Here is a 26,090-nt window from a genome sequence, read left to right as displayed (position 1 = left end):
GCTCTAGGGGGCCACGTGGCGATGATCCAAATTGATTTGCAGAAGGCCTTTGACCGTGTTGCGCATAGCATTCTTTTCTCAGTGTTAGAACACGTTAACGTAGGATCCGTCATCCTCGAAGGTGTAAAGATGTCGTACACTCAGTGCTCAGCTCGTGTTATTGTAAACAAAAAAGTGGGACGAAGTTTTGATATACTCTCGTCAGTGAAGCAGGGGTGCCCCTTGAGTCCCTTGTTGTTTGCGATTTATCTTGAACCCTTTTGTTTAAAGATTCTTCAAAATGAAAATATACACGGATTCCGTTTGCACTGCAGTGAAGTTAAAATTTTGTCATATGCCGATGACATCGCTGTTTTTTGTAGTGATAGGAAAAGTGTGAGGGAGGTGGTGAACGATCTAAAGCGATTTTGCGAGTTGTCTGCCAGTGCAGTTAACTGGAGCAAGTGCATAGGATTTTGGCATGGTGACTGGCAAAGTAAGCCAGTGTTTTTCGAGAACATGCCTTGGACGACAACTCCGGCCAGGTATCTGGGCATCCCCCTTGAAAACTATATGCTAGAGAGTACTGGGACGGAGAAACTGATAGAGTTAGAGAGACATTAACACAATGGGGGGGAAGGGATCTGTCAATGTTTGCCCGTGCATCAGTATGTAATGTGTTTGCTGTTGCTAAGGTATGGTACGTCCTACAGGCGATTTGTATGTCAAGAAGGAACATACAAAAGCTGCACAGAGTGTTTGCGGTGTTTTTGTGGGGCTCAAGTTGGGAGCGCATGAGTCGAACTAATTTGTTTCGCTCGGTGAAAAGTGGTGGATTGGGACTGGCACATTTGTTTATCCGACAAATAGTTTCTAGGTTTATGTTTTTGAGAGATCAGAGAGATTGCTTTCTACGTACTGTGGTACAAGCCCGACTACGTGATGTCATTCCAGGCTATGTAGTTTCAACTTCTGAAATGCGATGTGTACGTGTGCGTGGGTTCTTGCGGGAAGTTGTGGATGCTTTTAGGATTTTAAGGGTTAGGTTTTCCTCGGAGTATTTGAGTAGTGTACCGCGAAAACTTTTGTACAAAGATATGATTGATGTGTGTCTGCCTGTTCCGGTTTATCGTCAGTTATATGCAGTGGGTTCAGGAAAAGATGTTCTAAAAAGAGTGAAACGAATGCCAGTACGTTCATCTGTTAAATCTTTCTTCTTTAAACTTCATTGCGGCACGCTTCCAGTAAAACCCTGGCTGCAGGAAAAAGGACTATATATACACCCATGGTCACTTAACTGTAGACTATGCCAAAAGCTAGAAACAATTGAGCACATCTTTCTGGACTGTTGGGATGCGGTGTTTCACTGGGACATCCTCCAACGAACCCTGAAAAAAGACTTACCATTAACGCCTTATGGCATTCGCTTTTTGCCCGTAAACAACGATGGAGGCGTGCCCTATGATATGTTCATGGCACTTAGTCTGCATTCTATGTGGAAAACTCGCATGGCGGTTCAAAATGCCGAAGAGGATGCTCGCACAGTGCGAGAGTACTTCATTGAAAGCGTTGCTTATATAAGAGAAGTTTATCGAGTGATGCCGAAAGAGCCTGAGTGGTTACCCATTCTGGATGTTCTAGCGCAATTTAAGATGTTTTAAGCCACTCCCTTCAGCCGATTGGTGGCTGGAGCTAGTAATTTGTGTACTGAACAGTGCGTGTTGTGTTGTCGCCAAGCAGGCAATAAAGAAAAAAAAAAAAGTCCGTGGCTTGGTCGGTAGAGCGTCGCGCTGCGGCCGCAAAGTCCTCGGATCGAAACCTGGCGCCGGATGCTGTTTCTTTTTTAAATATAGAGGAGCACTGCGGACGCCGCCGCCGCCGCCGCCGGCGGTGGATGGTTTGGGGTCGCTTATAAAGTGCATTCGCACTTAAAACCATGTGAGGAGGCAGCTACAGTTGAAACAGAGGAACGAGACGCAATCGGCGATCTCGCGAAACCGGTGTCTGAGATAGAGCTTCGTAGGTTTAGTGTCGGTTGCGGCCATTACCGAGATTTAGTCGGGAGCCGCGCTGGAAGGGTTGACGCACTAGGTTCCGTTACCTGGCCGTGTGTCACAGGCCCGAGTTCTGAGTTGTGCCAGGATGAGTGCGTACTGGGACAGCCGAAAAACTGTCTTGGTCAGGCCGCCGCTCAGAATGCACATAGCGCGCACGAGCGGTTTTTGGTAATAACAGATGTTTGTGAGGTTGTTGATGTGGGGCAGTCTGTGTGTAAGGGAAAGAATGATCCCGAGAAGGTCGTCACGTTCGCGGGCCGCCATTCCGCTCCAGCATCAACCCTTCGCTCACGCTGCCAGCACGCAGCATCGCCTTACGTTGGAGCATTGGAGAGGCATGGCCACTTGGCCTATGGGACAGGAAGCGAAGTCGCATTTTGTGATACCACTCCGTCTTCCCCGAAGTTGTGTTCGCCTCATGGGGCTAAATTGTCGAGACTTGCGTTGACATTGCAACGCTCCACGGTCGGGGCCAGTTGCAGAGGGTTTGGAAATACGCGAATGCACTACCCTGTTTTCAGAATGTTGCTTGGGGAGGCCACTATTGAATTGCCTACCAGCCTTAACGGACGTGAACGTTCCCGTTCACCCGTCCTTTTTCTTTGGTGGTGTGTGTGTGTGTGTGTGTGTGCCGAGGTTGTGCGCGACGAGATGCCTTGGGTGCTCGATCCGTGCACCGAATTGATCGATCCGTGCACCGAACCGAACTTTCTGTGCACCGCAAGTGAGCGAAAGCACAGCCGAACATTCTTGAAGGAACGTTATCAGGCTACGCCGTCAAGGAGGACATCAGCGCGCGTGCGCATAGTGGCAATGCAAACTTTCTTAACGTTTCATTTTTGTTGACTGCAAAATTGCCCGTGTTATTTGCCAGTCCTTATTCCTTTTGTTCTTGTTGTCGAGTGCCGGAATGTTTGTGCGTGTTTGCAGCTATAGCGCGCATCAGTGTTATAGGTTGAGTTGTCTCGTTGTTCGTGGCGTTTACGCGCCCCGGAGACACGACCCAATTTCTTTTTACTTGCACTTAGTGTTTTCAGCATTTTTTGTATTTTCGGCTTGCTAGAGTATTCCGTCCCGTTTGAACGGCTAGTGAATAGGTTGTGTTCGTAGTTTAGGCGAGAGAGAGTTCGGATCAGCTGCAGAAATAGAAGGGGGCTCATTTGTGGTTATGCCAAGCTCCTTCCACGTGTTTTTTTTTTTTTTTTTTTTTGTTCCGCTGTTATTGCTGAAGGAGAGATGAAACTAGTGGCCCTTTTAAATTCTTTTCGGATTGACTGAACCAAGAGGTTCAGTAACCCTCTTAAAGGGGGCAGTTGAAAGGTCCACTTATGAGATTAGCGGCCAGGCGCCCGGGCTGCGCGCGAGAACCCGCCGCTCTGTCTGGTGGCCCAGCACTGTAGACTCTACGCTGCAGCCGTCGACAATTCGTCACGGCGCGCACGTTAGAGACGGATTGTCTGGCCCACCGCATACCACAGGGATAATCCCCCATTGAGAAAGCAGACGACGACGCCGGATTCTGGGAACCGTCTGCGTGACGTGCGGAGGTGGTGGGATTACCGGCGTCGAAGCGCGCGCCGCGCAAGACACCATTGTTAACGCGCCTCGGCCGGCACAGTGCACTGTCGCCGTCTTTCGCTCTCACCCCGCGGGGTCGTGCGCACCTGCTCGTCTGCGAGCGTGCCGTTGACCCAAAGATGGCGGCGCCTCATTGAATATTCCGTGGCGTACTGAGTGACAGCTGTCTACGTGAATTTGGGCACTCCCTTACGCGTGTACGAACGCTATAGGGGCGTTCCCGAGAGAGTGTGATCTCGAGGTTTTATAAGGCTGAACTTGGCCGTTGGAAATCGTTCTCGTCTGAGCGCCGAGCTGGGCAGTTCCCGGCGGGACAAGGAGCCTCGACCGTTAAAGCTAGGTTGGGATTTGTGAGCCCCCTAGGCAAGAGGTTAAGATCGCGTCGGAGGTTTAGGGTGCAGCGCCATACCGGGCAACTAGACGGACCTTGCGGCGAGACAGAGTCTCGGCCGTCGTTTCTCGAGCGGTTTGTGTACGCTCCGAGGATAGGAGAGTTAGACGAAGTTGAGAAGCTCAAGTGATTTGTGCGCACTTGGAGCTAGCGTCTAGCTGAAGTTTGCAGTTTCTCCTTTATTACGCATGTACCCAGTTTTCCTACTGTAAATAGCTGTATATAAACTCTTCGTTTCATTTAATCAACCCGAACGCCTTGAGTTCGTCAATTCGACCGCCGTCTCCAAGAACTTCAACACCATCGCCCTGCCAGCCTCCTGCCAAATCAACCAGAGCCCGGGCGATTGGGTTCCTGATCGACACCGGACTTCGGGGAAACGAACCACTACCATCTTTATTTTAAGTGAATGTCTACAAATATTAAAAACAACAGAACTTTGCAGAAGATCGTTGTACAAATATTTGTACTATTATGTGTGGGAACATTACCGGGTGGAAGTCGTACAAAACTTCTGCTGTAATAAAGTGGTAACCATATAAAATTATGCCTCGCAAAAAATTACGACTCCTTGAGTACTGCTCTTGCAAAACTAGAAAAAAAGTCCTTAACTAATGTCGTAAGTGAATTTTATTCACTGCATATCAGGTGAAGTGGAAAGCTAAGTTATATTACCACTGAAACATTTTGGAAGTATAGTTCTCACAGGTTCCCAGACAGTTTATCGAACGCCGTTTTATCGAAAAAATACCCGTTTTATCGAATGCCGTTTTATCGAACCACCTACCTCCGTTTTATCGAAAGTGTGGTTTTGCGGGTTTGATTGCAATTTTCGGGGTTCATTTTGTTTAACTGGCCATCGCGTTAACCTAACCTTCAGTTACCTTCAGTCTACATTGTATCTGCGGCGCATTGCATACAAAAACCTGCCTATATATGTTGACGTGTCTTTCCCGTGTTTTTGATCACCTTTGTTTTATTCGAATTAAAAAAAATTGTGTCTTCATTGATTGCACTCAAGCATGTATGCCCCCATTGTTTATATTACAGAATTCGCCACTATAGTAGCAACTATAATAGTAACCCCGTGCGCAATAAATATTTCCTACATGTGTATCGGTGTATTAAGGTTCGTGTTGCCAAATGTATCCCCTGCGCCATGGTTCATATCATTACGTGATCCAAAGTGTTGACCTCCCCAATTTTTCACGCGGTTTGCACACGACTTCTACTCGGACCATGTGGTCAGATTGTTTGTATCTGGAGAAATATTGGGCCAATAACTTCGGAAAGATTACTGCCATATGAAAAACAGGGGGGAGGAGCGGGGGGTTCCGACAGTGAAATTAAGTGAGGCCCCAACAGAGGTGGTGGAGTCTTAGAGAACCCGTCACAAGCGAACCCGTCACGACCAACTCGTCATAGGCGAACTCGTCAAGTAGGACAGGTCATCATAGCACCTGTTGGTCATGCTCGAATAAAAAAAAATGCAGGATTTCGTATAATTTTCTACGTAGGCGTCGGCACTCTTACGGCCCTCCGATTCACCAACCTCAAGTTTACGCCAGACCAGACAGCGCACTTTGTTGATTTTTTGTGTGCTTTTTTCAGCTTATCGCAAGGGCCATATTAGATTTTGTTTGCTCGTTATCAATTTTTTTCAATTTTACTTTTTTATTTCCATGTAATCGGGTGACGGCGCTCTAATGAGCAGACCTTCACGATTTCTCTCTTTTTGGTGTTTACTATTTTGATCTTAATGTTTTTTTTATGCCTTGCGATAAAAAGGTGAAAGAGTACGGGCTAAAAACCCCAGACATGCTTTGGTGCAACGAGGGGAGAGAGATGAAAACGAACCAGCCGGTAGTATGGTGACTATTTTTGTAACTAACCTTTTTCTCGTTAGTTCTAAGATAGGCATTGAGAACAGTAGGGCATAGCTTTGTAACCTCATAGCAACTTAACTCATGGCCCATTAAGAATTAGGAAGGCATAAATCGGGAAAGACTTTTGCTGGCGTTCCAGTTAGGTTTTTTACATTGGACCCACAAGCGCCAAGAAGTGTCTTACTTATGTAGAACATACGCGGCGAATTATTCATTGTGTGCTGATACAAAAGGGGTGTATACAAAAAAGTACAAGGCATATCGCGGAATTATTGTCTATACACTACAATGCTGTGATATACTTCAGATCAGAGGGGGGACTAGAGACACAACTAGATTCATTATGACAGTACTACCTGCTCATGAACAGAACGAAAAAATTGCGCAGACAAATTTCACGCATAACAAAAACAAAAAGCAGGCAGGACATAAAAGACAACTAGTACAAAGACTACACATTTTGTTAAGTAGGCTAGCTGTGGAGACAAGATTTGCAAATTACATAGCTAGGAGGAAACTAAGAAACGTACTGCAAATTTTGTTACACGGAAATGCCGGCAAAAACACTTTCGATAAAACGGCTTCGATAAAACATCTTTCGATAAAACGGCGTTCAATAAAACGGCGTTCGATAGAACAGCTTCGATAAAATGGCGTTCGATAAAACGGTGTTCGATAAACTGTGCGGACCACGTTCTCACAAATATTTGGGAAAGATGCTGCAAACGACACCCCAAGTGAAAAGAATGCAGTGTAAAAAAAGTCGTTCATAACATCCTAAAAAGTGAGAGCATTTTTTTTTTATTTCACCCAAACCCAGTATTGCTCGACCGTCCCCCTCCCCTCCAAAACTTTATAGACATTTACGGTCACAAAATGGGCGGTAGCCTCCAACAATAGCCTTCTGACGAACGTAAAATACATTGACGGCACTAAGTTTAACAGCAATTCCTAATCAATAGTATATACGTCACGTCAGTGAATTGTTTCACCATTACAAAATCTAGTTACTTCGTGATGGCCTACAAAAACTTGCTTAGAAGTTGGTTTTGCCTGTCCACAATTAAGGTTAACACATAGCTCCAGACATCACAAAAAAAAAATTCAGGCGCCCTCGCTGCTTTTAATATAGTCTCGGACGCTTTTAAAAGTTGAAGTGACTGCGTCGCCGAACAGCGAAAATGGCCACTCCAGAACAGATATCAAGCTTAGTTCAACAACTTTGGGTTCGGTCTGTCACCAGTCTGTCCTATTAAACCATCGTCATTTTTTTTTTTTTTCATATGAAGGGAATCAATGGCAGATGGGAATCAATGGTAATGGTTGGCAGATATTTTAATTTACTTTTTTGTGCTAGAAAGTGGATAAATACTACATGTTACTTACGAAATATAGTGCCGAATGAAAACGTGCGCATTTAGAAGTAACATACGCAACTAAACGGTTGCACTTCTGTTTTGCGGTCTTATGACATGAAAATTATAATGGAAGCCATATATTTTTACCATGTGTTAGCTCCTGACAGAAATAAGAATGGTATACGATCGTGCTGCCCAGGCGGGTCATGATGTCACCCTACAGTGGCTTCCTAGCCACTGCGGCATTGTCGGCAACGAAAGTGCGGACGCTGCCGCCCGGCTGGCGCATCAAACAGCGACAACTGTACTCATCCCATTGTCTAGGACAGACGCAGCTAGGGTCCTCCGCATTATTTCCCGGGAAACAGCTATCTCTCAATGGTCTTCAGAAGATTTCACATGCGCACGTATTGGAGCCTTTGACCCGCACCTGCAACGTCCCTTTCCACTAGGCCTCCCACGGTCTGACGCAACTCCTACTTGCCGTCTCTGGCTGGGGGTGGCATTCACAAATGCTTACTCGTACTTAATAGGAATGGCAGCAAGGGCGGAGTGCGAAACGTGCGGCACATCGGAGACGATACGCCACGTTTTATGCGAGTGCCCACGCTACTCGGCTGAAAGAAAAAAGCTGTCGTCAGCGCTGAGGAACCTGGACTCTCGGCGGCCATTTTCGGAGGGAAAGATTCTGTGCCACTGGCCTTCTCAGTCATCCGCTCAGAAGGCGACTAAGGAACTATTACGTTTTCTACGGGTGACGAAGTTGAACACTAGGCTATAGACTTAGAGCCTCCAGTGTCAATCACTGTCAGTGCCTCAATGCTGGGCATACGTGACTGGTCCAACTTTTCCTCTTTTTTTCCTCTCTCTTTTTTGCCCATTTCCCCTTTCCCACGTGCAGGATAGCAAACTAGGCTCTAGCCAGGTTAACTTTCCTGCCTTTCTTCTACATTATTCCTTCCTTCCTTCATTCCCTAGTCGTTTTGTCGGGGCATTTAGGAGTGAATCAAATTCTGCAACTAGTGGCATCAGGGCAGAGGGTCCCTCTTCGGCATTCTTCAGTGCTGAGAGCACTTGATCAGCATAAGGCAAGAAAGTCGATCCGTGCGTCGCTCTGGTAAGAAAATAACAATGCAGAATGTTGCTGGAGCATTGGCATCCTGTGATGGTAAAGATTTTTATAATTAGGAGATGCGTTTCTACATTTTGTTTCGCAGTTTGTGTAATCCCAATTAGGCAGCCTGCACCTTATTTAATCAGTATGAGCCTAATGGAATGCAGAATACAACTGGAAGGGCTATCTCAGCTATGCAATTCTGGGAGTAAAATTATTGACCCTCGGTAATCTGAGATCAACTCTCCTGTTGAACCTATTCATCGAAGCGCCATTTGCATAATTTTAGTTCTGAGTGTACAAGTTGTACGCATAGCACTCTCTCCAGTGTGCGCTAAACTTCTACAAGCACAAGTTTTACAGAGTAGTTGTAGAGAACTAAGCACAACTTTAGACAACTGTCATTTGTAAAAGCGGGTGACATGCCAGCTAGTGACCAAAAGGAGCGGGCAAAAGATGTGGGTGCTGAACCTTATTGAAAAGGCATTCGCATCTGCACTTTAGAAGACACACGTACCACCTTGGTACTATGAATGAGACAAACTGAAAACTGCGCTGACCGAGGGTGCCTGGTAGCCTACAGATGAAATTGCCAGCAATGCATTAGACATATTAATGACCCCCGCTCCCTCCTCTCCTGTAGTAAACAAGTATTTTTTTTTATTAGTTCAGTCGGGAAAGAGCGCACGCTCGTCATGGCGCTGCCGTCGCGTTAGGATTGCTCCTCCTGCTACTACCCCGTGTTGAACGGCGCAAGCGAGCCATTTTTGCATCAGTGCATAGGCCTTCATTAAAGCAGCTTGGAAAGTGCTAGTTGAATACACGCCGTACCAGTAAAATTAAGAGGCTTGAAGTACCCACACAGAACTGGAGTTATTTTGTTGAATCGAGAATGGCTCGTCCGTATTCAGCTAATTGGGCATCTGTCGAGACGAGGTACGTGGTCAGTGTAAATGAATGTTTAAGCCAGCTAACAAATTTAAAAAAAAATACTTACAAAGCACCTAGCTACTGTGTGAAGCATCCAAGGCGAATGACAAAGAAAGGCAATTGTGATTTCGGATTTGCAGCCTATTAGGCGCTGCATAGATGCCTTGCTGTCAGGTAAATAAAATGTAAATAAAAACATTACTGCTTAAGTAAATTAATTACCGTATCACTCGAAGGACGTATCACGTACGCTGTTACCTTGCCATTTAAATTAACTGTTCTGAACAGCTGCAAATGAGGCTTGTTATGGTAATACGTATTACTGGGTAAGGAATGATCAAGCGTCCAACCAAACAATAGGTGCATAGCCGGATAATTAACATACAGAGTGAGTGAGAAACATTTTATTGAGCCGGTGAAGTGGGAGTGGTTCCTTATTCCAGGAAGCCATGCGATGAGCCGGCAGCCTTCGCTCTGGAGGCCAAAAGTGTCTGGACGTCCAGATCGCTGCTGGTCACCAGGTTCTCCCACAGCTCAGGGGTGGGAAGGGGGGATGGAAGAGGGGGGAGGTTGGGGTTGTGCTTGCACTCTAATATGATGTGGGGAAGAGTACCGTGTTGTAAGCAGAACTTGCATGCGGCCGGGAATCGCGTTGGAAACATGCGATGGAGGCGGCCTGGGTGAGGGAAGGTATTGCTCTGCAGTCAGCGAAGTAGGGATTCTTCATCTTTTGAGAGTTTAGGATGCGGAGGAGGGAAGTGCTGTCGTTCGAACCGGTAATATTGAGTGATGTCTTGAAAGTCAGTTCGGTATCCTCAGTAGCCTGGAGGGACAGGGCGCAGGCTTGCTGGTGAGCAAAGTTGTTGCCCGTCAGTGAGGAATGGCCAGGAGTCCAAACGAGGGTGACTTTCCGGCAGGGTTGATGCAAAGACAGTAGTTTTAAAGTTGAGCGGGCCACCCTTCCGGCTAGAAAGCTTCTGCAGGCTGCTTGATAATCTGTGATGATTACGGGGTTCTTCGTATGAATGAGGGCTAATGCGATGGCGAACTCTTCGGCAATCGATGTTGACGACGTCTCGATTGTTGCTGAAGCTACGAGGGCGGTCTTAGTGGTGACTACGGCTACTTGATGCTGTCCGTTAGGGTAGGTGCTCGCGTCCGTGTAAGAGACATCTGCACGCTTTCCATATATGGTCTCGTGCACTTGACTTCGCGCTTTTCGGCGGCCGGGTTGTAGGTCCGGGTGCATATTTTTTGGCAAGGGGCGAACCCGGATAACACTTCTCCAGTTATGAGGGAGGGGCTGAGAGGCAGTGGATTGGCATGGGACGTGAAGACTTTTCAGGAGGGCTAAGCCCACAGGTGTTTGGGTGAGACGGAGACGTTGACTAGATAAATGGCCTTCAATAAGTTCTGACACCGTGTTGTGGAGGCCCAGTTGTAAAAGACGGGCCGTGGAGGTGTTCATAGGAAGATTTAGCACTTGTTTGAATGCTTTCCGTATAAGCCGGTCAATGGTGTCCGTGTCACTTTTGGTGAGGATAAGGTACGGTGACACGTGAAATAAGGAGAGACTGCACCAGTCGGACCATGTCTTTTTCCTTCATGCCACGGCGGCGGTTAGAAACACGTCGAAGCATGTGGGAGACTTGGTTAAAAGCCTTGGAGAGCTTAGATAAAGTTTCATTGTTGCGTGTATGGCCGTACAGTATGGCCGTCGAGGTGGATGCAGACTGGTTCTTTCTGTAGAGCAGGTGGAAACGTACAGATAGGCAAAGCATTTCCTGCTTATGAGCTTTATTTAAAGGTGCACGAGGACAAAATACAACTTTGTTTAATCTGGAAGAATTAGGCACATTCAGCTCCATCACCTCATTCAGCATTAATACCCCGGGCGAGCACTCCTCTTGGTCTTACGCGTGGAGCAGTCGACGTCACTGGGTACGCCCTCACCACATACCGAGACATCACACAACACTACCGCCTCACCCGCAGAACACTACCCCCACCCAACGCCGAACTTACGATAGAGGAAGCACAGATGTGGCGCACTCTACAAACCCACTCCTTCCCCCATCGCACGCAATTACAGCACTCCCACCCACACCTCTTCCTATCCGCAGAGTGTCCGAGATGCCGCAGCCTCGACACGCTGTACCACTCTTTATGCGAGTGCCCCGCGGACCCCTACCCCCCCTTCCCCACCCCCACCCACTGGGAGCAGGCCTTGGGTAGCTCTTGCCTCATGGATCAACGGACCCTGACGCAGCGTGCACTACAGGTCGCTTCGGCCATTTGGGCTGAGGCCACCCCCCCAACCTGAACCCGGTGTCTCACCAATAAAGTGTTTTTCTCTCTCTCTCTCTCTCAGCTCCATTTTGGCCACGAAAAACGTTTTCAAGTGAAAGAAAAAAGCAATAACTATTCAAAACCTTCAAATTTCGCGCTGTGACGCGTCACTTTATGTGACAAGATATTTAACTAATCTGTTGCATGCAACGTACATACATTGCACGGAGCAAAGACATTGCAATGAACAGCAGCAGTTTAAGCAGTTTAAATGTGTCCGCGTTTTTAATAAAGTTGACCAACGAGGGCAGGTGAAAATTTTGTCATGTTCTCTCCCTACTAGTACATAGGTTTAATTAATTTGTTGTTTACAACGTACGTACAGCCGCATGGAACAAAGATATTGCAACGAATAGCAGTTTGAATGGTTTAAACATACCCGCGCTTCTAATAACGTGGACCAATGAGAACGGACGCTAAGTAGACGTACACAAGCTTCCTCAGAGGAGTCTGGCAGTGGTTGTACACTAGCGCTCTAGCGGACCTTTACAGAACTAATTTGATAGCTTTCTTTTTTGAGTGAGTTGTATTTGCGTTTTGGGAGTTTTGTAGGGTTCAGTCGATTTTACTGCCTGTGGCGCCGCATCGTAGGTACTCGAGGTATTATTCAAAATGGCTGCGAGTTTTGTTTAGAGCGAGTTGTTCGCGCTTGCCAAACGTTTTGTGCTGTTCTTGGTGAATACAAAAACCAGGGGAAATATTTGTCATGGTAAGCAAAATATTATGGATACGTTGTGCGCCGTACTGTCTGTGCACGCGTGCTGTGAACCTAGCAACGATTCAAACTTGGCGAACATGAGATGCTTTAAAACAGCGTCTTAATCAACAAATTATCTGTTTTAGTGGTTTCCTACAGAAAATTCAGCTACATTTGATGTGCGTAGCCCCTTAGTCTTTGCACATGTTTGTCTTGAAATGTCAGTAATGTTGCTTACCGCTTATCTGAAGCGATTAGCATCGCTGCAGCAGCAACGAGATCGTTCCATCGTACCCGCTTGTGGCCTTGAACCTTAAAAACTGTGTGATTTAGTGGTTGCCGGCTTAAAAAGTAGTAAAGCGTGGCACTAGAGAACCGAAGTCATAAGCTCATACTGTCAAGCTGATCTTCTTGCCCTACACTTGCTGTAAATGTGCTTAGGAAACAGCGCGGATCAGCTGTTGAGTTGCTTCGAAACACGAATCGCCGCCAGCCTGTAATCAGCCGTTGGTTCGTTTGGCTTTTTAATACTTTTACATTCTCCTGGTATATGCTTAGCTGTAATCTTGAGTGTCCTGTTACGATCGCTTTGGCCTTGCGGAAGCGAAAGCGGTCCGCAAACAACCAGATGTTTTTTAACCGACTTCATAGCTTCCTACTACGAACCGTCACGGCTGAGCTGAGAGCCCTAGTCAACTAGCTCTTCTTGCGTTGCTGTACCCTTGGACGTTACCTTTGCGAACGGTGCCACATTAACTGTCTCAACTTTTTTTTTTCTTTCGCAATGTTCTCATCATGCAGAAAGTTCGCCCACCACTGGTTCCAGTCTGGCCTGCACAACTCTGTCTGTGCTATGTCAGAACAGTATAGCAGCGACGAGGATGCCTGGTAAGCACTACTGATTTCGCAGCACGAAACACCAGCGTGCGATGTTTTGATCGTCGTGGAAAGCAGTGGCTTATGGTATTTAATTTGAGAAATGCGCTTCTAAACTGGACAGCTACGAACAGCCAAAAAAATTGGCGCAACAAATTCTACAAAGATAGTGCTTATGAATAAATATTCAAAATCTTAGGCTGTATTGCAACACCAAGCCCGTTGCAACCTTTTCACTTCCTCTCTAAACATGCCACAAGTTATTAAATGCATCATAAATGTAGGATACATACAATCTCTAGGAAAAAAGAAAGTGTAAGAAAAACTGAATAATGCTGAAGCATTGTGCCCTAATGCTGAAAGAACTCTTTAAGCAAGTGATGGCTATTCTTAGAAGTGTACTTATTTAGTTGCTTTTAAATGCTTGACAAAACCACTTCAGTGGTGTTTGGAAGTGATGGCCGTCAAATTGAATAGTTAGCAAGTGCTGTCCCATGGCAATTGACTTCACATGGTCAACTGTGTTTCCCATTGTGTTATTCGAGAAACGTTGGGTCGCTTGACTGACAGCCTCCTTCTTGGCACACTACTAAACATCCATTAAAGGTACGAAAAAAAAAAAAAAAGTAAACGAACTTCAAAGTAAAGTTAGTGCACCTTTATTTGCATCGTTTGTTTGATTGTGAGGTCTAACGTGCTGACGCTACACAGGCGATGAGGTGCATTGTAGTGGATGGAGGGCTCCGGATTAATTTTGACCAGCTGGGGATCTTTAATGTGCGCCGAAATCTCAAGCACACCAGCGTTTCCACTTTTTGCCTCCATCAGAAAAAGAGGCTGCTGCGGCTGGGAATCGAACCTGCGTCCTTGTGCTCAGCAGCACAACGCCTTAGCCACTGAGCCAATGCGGCGGGGGCACATTTTTTTGCATTTTTATGCTATACAGACGCTGATAAGCTGTGCAGTCGCAGAGCTGTCGACACCAGAAGGAGTAGTCAAGCTACTTCAAAATTAATAATTTGCATCATTCTATTGAATAACAGCTGAAAATTGAAAGATTATGTTTTAAAGTTTTCATTAAAAGCAAATTTCTTCTCTTAACTTTTAAACTTTTATTATGTTCTCTGCCATGTAGTGTGCACGAATAAAAGTGTTTAGTAACCTATGGAAGTGGCCTATGGAAATGCTTTATCTATTGGAATCGGCAGTTTTAAAAGGTTTCACTTTGCATTGTTTTCAGTGAACACCAAAGCGGCTCTCTGGGAGAGGTATTATACATGGGTGACATGGTTGTTTCGAAGGCTTTCTGAAATCCTTCAAACGCGCTGCCTATCGAGTGGCCCATTATCTACCTATAGGGCGCACTTGTAAGTGGTAAACTGTCAATTGAAAGTTTCCATGTAGCACAGGTGTTAGACGTGTGACAAGGGCAATTCTTCAGTGCAAAGCAAGTGCTGAGAGGGAGGGTGGGCAAAAACCAGTTTTTTGTAATCATTATAGCGTGAAAACTTTTCCATGTTGTAATTGGGCCTAAGCCTAAGATTACTCCCGTCAGTACATGCGTGCATGCATTCATGTGCGCATGCGTATTCTGTGATGATCGCCTCATCTTTACAAGCAACCCAGATGAGCTATGATATACATGCTTTATTGGCAGAAGTTTTTGTATTTCTACAAATTCGGGCTTCCTACGGTGTGCAGACGAACTGTGAAGCGAGTCCTTTTTGAAACTGGGATCAAAATGCGTTGCTGATCCTTTGCCTCCCCTGTGACCTTGCGTGCAGTGTGTGCAACGGAGAGGTGGGGGGTGGCCGTGTGGTCGTCCACAAGCGCAAGGAGAACCACAATGAGGTGGAAAGGCGGCGGAAGGACAAGATCAACATCAACATCCTGCGCATTGGCGACCTCCTGCCCGACAAGGATCCCAAGAAGCAGGTCTGCACATCCTCCCCTCGCTCGTTTTTACCCCCGGATTGGGTCTTGGGTGGCTTTTGTGGCCTTCATTTTGAAGCGAATGCCTTAAGCGGTATTCTGTGCCATTTCTCATTTCTTATAAGGACCCAAAACATCCCAAAAAATGTGAACGCGACAGCGGTGCATCCTTGTGGCAGCCGTCAAAAAAATAAAGCTGTCTCGAAAATTGCTAGGTTAATTTTTTGTTCGTTTACAAACATAAAATTTCCCACTTTGAATCGTACTCCTTTTAATCATAGTTATCATGATTGGCCGATAAGTGCCTACCGTGGGACAAAGGCCTTTTCCCAGCTCTTATCCCGCTTATTTTTAAATCTCATCACTTTGCTTTGTGTTCTGTCTCGTTACGTTGCATTTCTGGTCTTCTGCTAGCCACATAGTTTCTGTTATTAGTGCATAAACACTAGGAGGCTCAAACCCCACATACCTACCATAGCTCAAGCACCTGGGCAAAGTACAAAATTGATTGTTTTTTTTCCGACTACCTTGAAACTTGTATCACACGCAAGAGGGAAGCCCAGTGTGCACTGCCATGCAAAAAAAAAAAAAAAACCTTCTGTTGTTGCACCATGAAAACATATTGCATTCTTGCGTATGATTCGATTGTGGGGTTTAACGCGCTGACGCAACGCAGTCTCCGGATTAATTTTGACCACCTGAGGATCTTTAACGTGAGCCGAAATCTCGTACACACAGGCGTTATTGCTTTTTGCCTCCAGAAAAGCGGCCGCCGCAGCCAGAAATCGAACCCACGACCTCGTGCTCAGCAGCACGCCTTAGCCACTAGCCACCGCGGCGGGTATTTTTACATCTGTCGTAGGTTGCATTTAAATGTCCAGAGTAAATAGAAAAGTATACGTCACATGAAACAACAACCATCTTGAGCGCCATTATTTTTGTAAAGACACCTAAGCAGACGAAGACGACAACATTGAAACTCTTGTAGGAGGACGAGGTGTGGGTGGGCTGAACCGGAGAGGGGGGGGATTCAACTGGCATCACTTTAGCGCCTTTTGCTGTTTGTTGCATTTCCAGCAAACTTTTTAATAATTTGAAGATATCGGATCTGCTTTTGGCTTTGGTGCCTCCTGCCCTGTTACTCTTAATTTATGTGGGCTTTGTGAAAAGCCAGCCTGCTTTCCTTGAGGTGTGGGCGGGGGCATCTTCATTGGCAGCAGTGACAGCTTCGCGACCCAGCTCTCGCTTTTTTGATGTCGCAAGTGTAAACTTCCCTGTCAGTTCTGTGGGTTGATACAACAAAAAATGTTTTCAAGGCAAAAGCATAACATCTCTATGTTTCATGGAACGCATTATGATGTACAGAGCGAGTACATTACCTTGTGGTTGTGTAACGTACTCGCTGTGCGAGTACATTACGGTGCATTATGAGGTACACCCGGTGGCAAAATGCATTGCCGTGCCATCTGACGTTGCACTTCTGGTGTCGAGACATCGATTTGCGCGTGCACGTCCAATTACGCTAGTTATGCTGTCTTTTTCTTTACTTCAAGCGGCGAAGCTAATCACATTCAGCGTTTTGCAATAGGGGTCACTGTCCTTGCTAACACACCTCGCTCGCACATGCTTCGCTGGCAAAAGGTGAGGGTGAAGTGCACGTTCCTCGCTCTGCCCCAATATGACAGATAACATACCTTGCCCCTCTCAGTGGCGAACTTGTGCTACAGATATTACATCTTGTCTTTGTATTTTTTGCCTAAATATGATGCAATAAGTTGGTAACTAAAAATGAGCACACCAAAACGGGAAGGACTAGAGGTGAGGAATAATTTATTTGAATAGAGTGTAATGAGAGGTCACCTTGCACCCGTACTAAACAGGTACTGACAGGAAAAAACACAAAAAGAAATTGGCGCGGTCGAGATTTTGACCCAGAAAAAAAAATAAAAAAATAATGTTTCCATATGCGTTCAGTTGGTTGACACAGACACAGGCCAAAATTTTCCTTTTAGACCTTCAGACAAACTATATTTCCTTTAAAACTGTGATATTAAAATTTCATAGCAATACGTCATTTTTCTGAGCCAAGCAGATAGAGCAAAGCCCGCTTCATCCCTGTCGTCCGCCGCCCAAGCGTGTGCCAGCGAGATGTGTTGAGTGCAAGAAGTGGCCCCTAGCACCAAGCACTCAGTGCTAACAGCTTTGTCGCTTGAAGCCAAGGAAAAGACAGGGTAATATACGGGGGTTGGAAGCACACGCGTACAGCGGTGTCTCGACACCAAAAGTGCAACGCCAGGTGGCGGCGATGCAGTTTTCCACACGTTCGCGTTCCCCGGCTTATTTTGCCGCCGGGTGTACAGAACGAGTGGAATGAGCTTTGGAGAGTGTGTCCAGGGGGCAGGTCAAGTGGTGACGGGCGCAGCAGGGAACTTCAGCGGAAAGTTCAACAGCAGATCAACAGGGGGTGTAACTAGGCTTCTGCCTTTAAATTCTTAGAAACGTCTCGGCTGCGAACTTTTTTTTTTTTTTTTTTTTTTTTTTGCAGTGTTTGGGTGCTGGCAAGTTGTAAAATGTCTGCTATTCTGGTGAGATATGCAGGGCCTCTACAGCGCTGCTTTGTGTTTCTGTCCTTTCAGAGCAAGAATGAGATCCTTGAGCGGGCATCGGATTACATAATATACTTGAAAGATTTGAATGAGAAGCTGGTCATGGACAAGGTCACCAATGTGGAAGGCAAGTGCTGCTTCAGGCATTCTCTGTACTTGCACAGCTTGCGGAAGCATTTTCCTTTTGTTGTTGATGCTGTGGGCACCTGAGCACTTGCTCTCCTTCTTGGCAAATTTGCAAAGTATTCAGGGAACGGGGTATCTGGAGCCGTTTTCTGGATGCTACGACCCTTACTGCAGCCTACATCCACGAACTTGCTTCATGTTCAGTGTACTACAGTTGACTGGCGTTAATATGTAGTCCACGGAGACCGCAAAAAACTCCAGTTGAACAAAAAGCACAAAAACAGCATTATTAGTCCGCAACACGTCTCCCTTCTTGATATTGCACAGAATCTCAGCTGTCGTCGCCAATTCAAGCATTTGATACGGGTAGCCCTGAATGTGCTGACTTGTTGCTAAATTGGAAGCCTCAAGTGTACGCCATGAAAACTGCTCACACGAAGGTGTGCGCAACAAAGAAGGTTAAAGGGGCCATGCAGACAAAATACATGCTTGTTTTATTCAAAAGATTTTGTGTTTTATAGTGCACCCAGTGCTTGCCCGGCAAGCAAATGATGCCGTATTTACTGAGAAATTAATCCATTTAGGTTAAAACTTTTATTCTCCCACCAAATCGTGTGACTGCAATGAAGTCATACTGGCGCCTATTCAAATGAACTTCTGCTGCGTCATTCGACTATGCAGCCTTGCTTGCCATCAAACCTTGCAGATGGCGCTAGCATGCTCAGCCACGGACAATTCTGTGGTTGCTTTGTTTTTGACCATACTACTACCTGGCTTGTTTTTGCTACTGTAGAAAGTGATCGTTTCGTAAAACATGGGGTATCCTCGACAAACAGGGTCGCATAAGACGACCTAAAAGCGGCGGCCTGCTGTGCAGCTAAAACAAGCATAGTGCGCCCAGTACTGAAAGCACTGCGCATCGGTACTTCTATGCTTATGTGTATTTTCTCAACTTTCATTGTTTACCGCACCATTCTTACTGCTGTAAAATGAATATGCATTACATTTAAGCGCAAATAGCTCGTTTGGCAAGCTTATAAGCCCTGCTTAATTTGCGCTTGCTTTTGCAGGCCTCAGCCAGTCGCATAGCTGGGAATATGACATCATAGGTTCTGTTGTGGTAAATGTGCTAGTGGGTTGCATGGCCATTCCCTTTTTTCCTAATTATATAGCTTATTTGAGCAAAGTGCATTAAGAGTGGTGTCCGTGTAATTCTAACTAGACAATCTTTCGATAGAACCAAACTTGTGTTTTGTCTGCATAAGGGACACTGAAGTGAATTTGTCAAGCTCCTGGTTTTGCTTGCACTACGTAGACTGGCTCAAATTAACACACTTTTCATAGTTTTTCCGGTTGATAAGTCGGTAATTATTTTATAAAGCGCGAAAGAAGAAAAACTACCATGCGCGGTTTGCGGCGGCCACACTAACTAAAGGCTGTGACGACAGGAGGAGGTGCACCTTGATTGGACAATGTCCAAGGTTAGCATTCAAAAAAGTTTCGGTTTCAGTTTTGTAAAACAACATGCTTGACATCCAACAGCATCGTTGAATTGGCATTCCCTATATATCAGTAATCATCGTATTGCGCTTCTGCAATGTTCTTGGCTGTGAAATGCAAAAGATAGGCCTCCCAGGATGGCTTGGAATCGTAGCAATCACTAGCCGAGGCCTACGCAGTGGCTCAATGCCCTCCGCGTCACCGCAGACACTCAAATGCCATGCGCTTTTCCCCCATATTTGGAGCTTGCCTCACTCATGCCTGTATCGTAAAAAGTGTGTTCGCACCAGGCCGGAATCTGTTGATTCCGGCCTGTGCCCACTGCCCGCAAGCAGTCGGGGCTTATGGCAACAGCATGCCAACGAGAACTCGCTAGCGCATCAGTGTCAGCCTGCGCGTGTTTTGTGAACGGGTTCGTGGAGCAGTTTACGTTACGGCTGGCTCAGCTGGCTCAGCACAGCAGCCTACGTCATCCCTCCATACTCGTGATAAACAAGGCTGAAAGGGTTCTCTATCATACCCATAAATGGCCCAGTACATTCTGCTTTGACCCTTCGAGTTGAGGCAGCAGTCCGACAGTACAGCCCTCGTTATCGCCGCAGTCACTAAGGGCTTAACTGAAGCTCGCATGCATTTTGCACTCCTGATCATTTGGGCATTCTACACAGACACTCTGAAAATGAGCTCTTGTTTAATTTCAGTAAGGCAGCTAAACCATAGTGTAACCTTCTTTGCAAAATCTTTGTTGTCTGGAGTAATACCAACATTGAAGATCCCCGATGTCGGTGTGCATGTCCAACTGATTTAACCGAAGCCTTGTGTGGTCCTTTTTTGGATGATGATAGTTATCCCGCACTCGACTTTTCTTATACTGTGCAGTATGTTCACTCGCTTCTAGGAAAATTGCAAAGGGAAATGAATAATGGGCTCCATTGTTCCCAGTTTCTAAGACAATGTGTTTTCTCTTTTTTTTTAATAAGCAGATGCTGAGAAGGGCTGGAAAAAGTGTCAAGTTATGCTTAGCGCCCTGTTAAATGGGGGCATTGATGCGATATTGCTGCAGTTAGGTGTCCACTCCGTGCTTACAAGTGTGATGCTTTCTCTCATCCCAAACAGCTACCGTGTTTGCCGGGCTGCGCAAGCAGATAAAAGAGCTTGAAGATCTCAACGCCAACTACGTGAGGCTGCTGACTACCGCGGGCATTCCCCTGACAAGTGGCCCCGAGGAGATCTGGGACCACAAGCCCAAGAAGTACTGCCTGAAGCAGCCCCCGGACAAAGCACGTGCCTTACTCGCCTCCGCCGAGGTCAAGACGATCCTTCAGCCCTGCCAGCATCATGGCGGCACCGTGGTGCCGTCACGGCCAGCCGAGCCTGCGCTGCCGAAAATGGTGCAGCCCGTCGCAGCTGCGGTCGCACCGCCTCCGGCGACCGCGGCCCGCGACGCCACGCCCGGCTGCACGCTGGTGACCCAGGCCCTCCCGTCGGCGCCCGTCATGTCCACGGCGCAGCCGTCGGCGGCGGTCACCGTGTTCCAGCAGCAGCACCCGCTGACGGCCGTCACCCCCACGGCGACGGGTGTGGCCACGGGTGCGGGCGGGGTGGTCTCCCAGCCCATCCTGGTGTTCAACGACCAGGGTGTGCCCGTGCTGCAGAACGTGGTGACCTTCCAGAACACCTCCATCATCCTGAACCCCCAGGGACACACTGTGGGAGCGCGGGCACCCGGATCGATGGTCTCCTTCGCGGGGCCGGACATGCTGCCCCAGATGCACCTAGCCGGGCAGAGCCCGGACGACTTTGCCCACTCGGCCGCCCTGGGCGCCAGCCTGGTTCACTGCGACCCCAAGCTGAAGGAGGCCAAGCTCTGCGGTGTCCAGCACAACACGGCGTTCCTCTCGAGTACGGGCATGGTGATGAACCAGCCGCTCCTCTCCCTCGGTGCCGGTGCCACGATGATTGCGGGACAGACAGCGCCAGCACCTCAGGTCCCTTCCGCGTTCCTTCTTCCGTCGGGCCAGATAATTCCCGTTGTGTCACAGCCACAGGTGGTCAGTGCCCCCGTAGCACCGGCGCAGCCCCTCGGCGGCCAGGTAGCAGCGAACGTCCCCACGAGCAGCTGCGCCGCTTCCTATGGGAAAGTGGTGCACTGCGAGCCCACGCAGAGCTACATGTGCCGGGAGCACGCGGCTGCGATGCAAAGCAAAGCCCCGGCCACACCGGCATCATCGTCCAGCGGTGTTGCAGCGGCAACCGCAGGGGCTCAGCACGGAGCTTGCAAGAAGCAGCATCACCTCTGCCCCCAGCACTCGTCACCGTCATCATCCAAATGCGTCGCAGTACCAGACAGCTCGAGGGCAAAGCCAGCATGCTCCCACACAGCGTCGAAGCAGCAACTCTGCTCGATTAGGCCCAAACCGACTTCGCAGACGCCGGATTCTAGTCAGGCTAAGCCGTCGTGTGCCCGCAAAGGTGGCGGTAAGAAAGTCGCAACTCGGCCATCTCTGGAGACACCAGCCAAAAAGGCACGCACTGAGGGGCCTAGAGCAGATGATGAGAGCGCCACCACGCAAGCTCCTTCCAGTTCCTCGACCACAACTGCCGCTGTTGCTCAAAGTACTGAAGGTGTGAGCAGCACAAGTAACAAAGAGTTGCCGCCACTAGCCGCGGACATCTTGGCCCAAGCCACGGAGTCTATATTCGCGTGTGGAAGTGTTGAGGCCACTGCAAGCCAGGCAGTCCAGTCTAGAGGCAAGAGCCCAGCGAGCCTAAATGATCGACCCCCGATGGCTGCTGCTGCAGCCACCACAGCTGAGGCTGCAACCCTGCAGGCGACGACTGTAACTACGGTAGCCTCACCGCCCAGTACATCTGTTGCACTGACACAAAGCCAGTGCTCAAAGACTTCTACAGTTGCAGAAGCAGTGTGCAGCAGTGATAATCTTCCAGCCAACAGCGGCATCGAAGAGGCTTCCAGCATCAAAAATGACTTTCAGAGTGGAAGGCCTGCTCAAATGGATGCCGAAACGACTTCCACGAGCCAGCCGTCGGTAGAGAACGGTCCCGAGTCCGTTCCGGCAGCTGAACAAGATGACGGGATGCAGGCGTCTGCGAATGATCGGGGCGAACTGCCGAGCCTCAGCTTGCATTCCATTGTGATGGAGGAGAATATTGACATATCTCCTAGTGTGAGCTCAACAACATTCACCGAAAGTTACGTGTCAGTCGGCCCAAGCAGCAATGGCCACAACACGCCCCAAGGTACGACCAAGATTCCCGACTGTGCTGCTTCCATCCTTTGCCAACTCACGCCACCTAGCAGCAAAGGTAGTGAAGACAATAGCAAAGCCTTTGTGTCAAGCACAGACAGTCTGACGTCGGACCAAGAGCTGCCTCTGATATTGAGCATTCCAGAGGACGATGGTCATGGGTCCCTGAACAGCAATTCGAATCCAGGTTTATCTTTCCCATCACTGTCGCCCGGTGATCAGTTAGAACAAGAACTTGGAAACAGCAGCGTTAAGACAACGGAAAGCACAAGCAGCCTCTCCCAGTTTGTTCTGACCCCACCGACGCCTCACGCTCCGGCAAGCAATTCACAAGTGTCGGTCACCTCAAGCTTGAGCAAGAAGAAAGATTCACCGGAGGGCAACACGTACGCCTACGTCACTTCCGAGAGCTTCCCAGCGTCCAGGAATCACTCCACAGACTTGCATGCCGCTGGCAACAACAGTGGCAGCAAGCAAGACTGCCACCATGCCTCCCGATCTCCGCAACTTCAGAGCTTGCCTCCCGCCAAGTTGCACACGGAGACATCGTGCCACAGTTTTGCTTCGAATGCACCGCCTGCGCTCCCAATGTACACAAGAGGCCTGCAGTTCTCGACCGCGCCCGCAGCGAGCACGCACAGTCAGACGCACCACACTTCGCTGCCCGGATTCAGCACGGCGCAGGGCTTTGCCGCTCCCAAGGAGCCCGAATCCCTGCCGTCGCTCAACAGCGGCAAGCCGCCCCCATCACCTTGTCGGATGGTTCGTGACTCTGGCAGATGCACTACGCCAAGCAAAAGCCCATCAGCCCAGTTCTCGATGTCCGTAAACCCGTACATGACCACCACATCCTTTCCCCTTCCACGACCGGAGCAGTACACGGCCTGTACCAGTGCCCCGACCCCCCAGAGTAACACGCAAAGTAGCACCAACACTGCCTTGTCGTGTTATTCTGCCGAAGCTTTGATTGGGGCTCAGAACTTTCTGCCGTCATCGTACCGGCTGACGCCGCCATCCTGTGCTCAGGTGCCCACCACACAGCGGTCATCGTGTCAGCAGTCCTCGCGTCCCCAGATTTCGTACTCTGCGGAGAGCCTCATCCAGTCTCAGGCGAGTAACCCGAAAAAAGATCTGCAAGGCGGCGCTAAGGAACCTGGCTTCTCGAACCATCCCGGATTTGCGAACAGGCTTCCCTACCAGCCTCAGACCAGCACGCCACAGCACTCGATCGGGCAGTCGCACCAACGGCAGCTGCCAACAGCCAGCACGACCCACCTGGGTCACCTGGCTAGCACCAGCGTCGCTGGAGACAGCCGGTCCCAGGCGCTGCCCATGTCGACAGCGGTGGCTCCTCAAGCGGCCACCGTGCACAGCAGCTACAACTCTCAGCGCAGCTTAGCGACCACCCCCAGCCGCTACCCCGTCCACCCTTACCACACGGGCAAGGAAGACTTTCCCATGCTCCCCTCGGCCCCTCTGCACACACCGCCCCTGCACACCATGGCGCCGCACGTTTCGCAGCCGTCGTCTCGTAGCCACCACATGTCTGCAGAGGCTAGCTCAAACCAGAACATGTTCCAGCATCAGAACTACCCTTACCCCAACTTTTCCCTGGGCCACCGGAGCCCCAGCTTCAGCTCCTGCACCACCACACGTCCCGACGTTCCGATGACCAGCCGTGCACCGGCCAGCTGCCTGCAGGCCACATCACCGAGGCAGTCCCACTTCGGAATGCAAGTTCCCACCTCACAGCAGCAGGGCTGCTTCTTCCCGAGCGCCTCCGCGGCACCCATCCTGCCCCTGACGTCTGAATTCGGTCCCCAGTGCTCAGGCACCCTCGCACCGCCTCCTCCCACCATGTTTGGGAACCTGTCCCAGCACTGCGTGCAGTCACCGCACCTTATGAACAACCTGATCCCCGGCACGTTTGCCACCGCCAGCAGCCCAATCTGCGGAGCCCCGCTGGCGCCGCCGCTCGGCACAGACCACGGCGAAAAGCAGGCTGGCCGCAGGGAAAAGCAAAACATGCACCCGCCGTCCGAGGCCGGCTGCCCCGAGCCGGAAAAGCAGCAGCCAAAATCAAAATCCAAGAAGAGCAAGCCTTCAAACACCCTGCACACTACTGTGGCTAGCATACCTTACTTTCCGGACTTCAGAAACGAATCTCACAATCACCACGCTCTCATCACGTTGCCTCCTCCCCCCGCGCCTTCGCAGAAGTTCTCCCACCCTCCCTCCTTGACGTCCACGTCCACTCCGTCGTCGTCGTCATCCTCATCGACCACGTCGTGGCCGCATCCACAGCAGCAACAGCAGCAGCAGCAGCATCATCAGCATCACACACACCAGGCTCTGCACTCGAAGCACGGCGGCCCCGAAGCCGATCGCAGCGCCAGCATCAGCAGCGCGGCCTACAACCCGCTCTTCAGGCCCCAGTCGCAGCAGAACAGCATCAACCTCAACCTGAACGGGTCGGCACCGCCCACGCCGCACTCGTCCGCTCCCCCGTTCTCGCACCACCACAGCCCGCTGCAGAGAAACCTGCAGCACAGCACCGCGCCCACGTCGTCGGCAGCATCCATGCCGTCCATGGCGGCGCCCAGCATCCCGGCGGCCCCTCCCATGGCCCCCTACACAAACTGCGCCGTGGCGGCACCGTCGCAGCACGTGCCCAACTTCAACTTAAGCAACATCTTTCCCGACATTGGCTCGACGGACCAGGGCCGAGCTGGCGCTGGGGCACCCCCACCACCGCCCTCCACACACTTCTATTCGTCCAGCCGAGTGCTCCACAACTCGTTCAATCACATCCTGCCTCCTCCGCCTCCGCCCCCGCCCACGCACAACAACTTTGTCCACTCAGGCCACCACGCGCCTTCTTTCTCCAATGTAATTCCCCCGCTCACGTTTCCTATGCACGAACACTAGACATCCTCCTGCTCTCCTCCCAGTTACCTCTAAGCGGGTCAGGTGGGAAAGGTCGTGTCCCCGGCATGCGACACATGGCGCTGAAAAATCCACAGCTGAAACAGCATTCATCTTTTCAGCGCCAGGGGCACGGCATGCTCGCTGGGAGGCTGGTTTCTTGTGTGCTTCACAGCCATGCTGTGGGCCTCCGTAATTGCTCCTTGAGCCGTAATTGCTCCTCAAGACACTTTGCAGGCACACAATGCAACATTCGTTTCTGTGTCTATCTACAAGACTTTTTGTCCAGGAGCAGTAAGTCGAAGATGCCCGACACGTCTCCTTAAGTATTCTTCCAGCTGTGGTCAGCTTTAAAACGTAGTAGAGCACAGGCATGAGCATACTCCTATTTTAGGGATTTTATGCATTTGGGGCAGCAGAATAAGCGTCTGTAGTGGCAGACTGTGCCTGTCGGGACATGAAAGCCGCATTAGGCTAAGCTTTCGCTCAGGAAATTGATGCGCGTGGTTTTCGAAAT

The 26,090-nt window shown here is 49.1% G+C and overlaps 1 protein-coding gene across 1 annotated transcript; it reads left to right on the top strand.

The window, feature by feature from the left end:
* Positions 1-12,216: 12,216 nt before the first annotated feature.
* On the top strand, positions 12,217-25,726 carry LOC144178481 (uncharacterized). The gene is made up of 5 exons (XM_077706369.1): positions 12,217-12,351; positions 13,141-13,227; positions 15,000-15,150; positions 17,784-17,880; positions 20,496-25,726. Exons 2-5 carry the CDS (start codon positions 13,193-13,195, stop codon positions 25,574-25,576), a joined length of 5,364 nt encoding a protein of 1,787 aa, XP_077562495.1. The 5' UTR covers positions 12,217-12,351; positions 13,141-13,192; the 3' UTR covers positions 25,577-25,726.
* Positions 25,727-26,090: the final 364 nt, after the last annotated feature.

The sequence above is a fragment of the Haemaphysalis longicornis genome, unplaced genomic scaffold (genome assembly GCF_048455015.1).
Source record: "Haemaphysalis longicornis isolate Haplotype H1 unplaced genomic scaffold, Haemaphysalis longicornis Haplotype H1 scaffold_4, whole genome shotgun sequence".
NCBI classification, from domain to species: domain Eukaryota; kingdom Metazoa; phylum Arthropoda; class Arachnida; order Ixodida; family Ixodidae; genus Haemaphysalis; species Haemaphysalis longicornis.
This window is presented reverse-complemented; position numbering and strand designations above follow the sequence as displayed.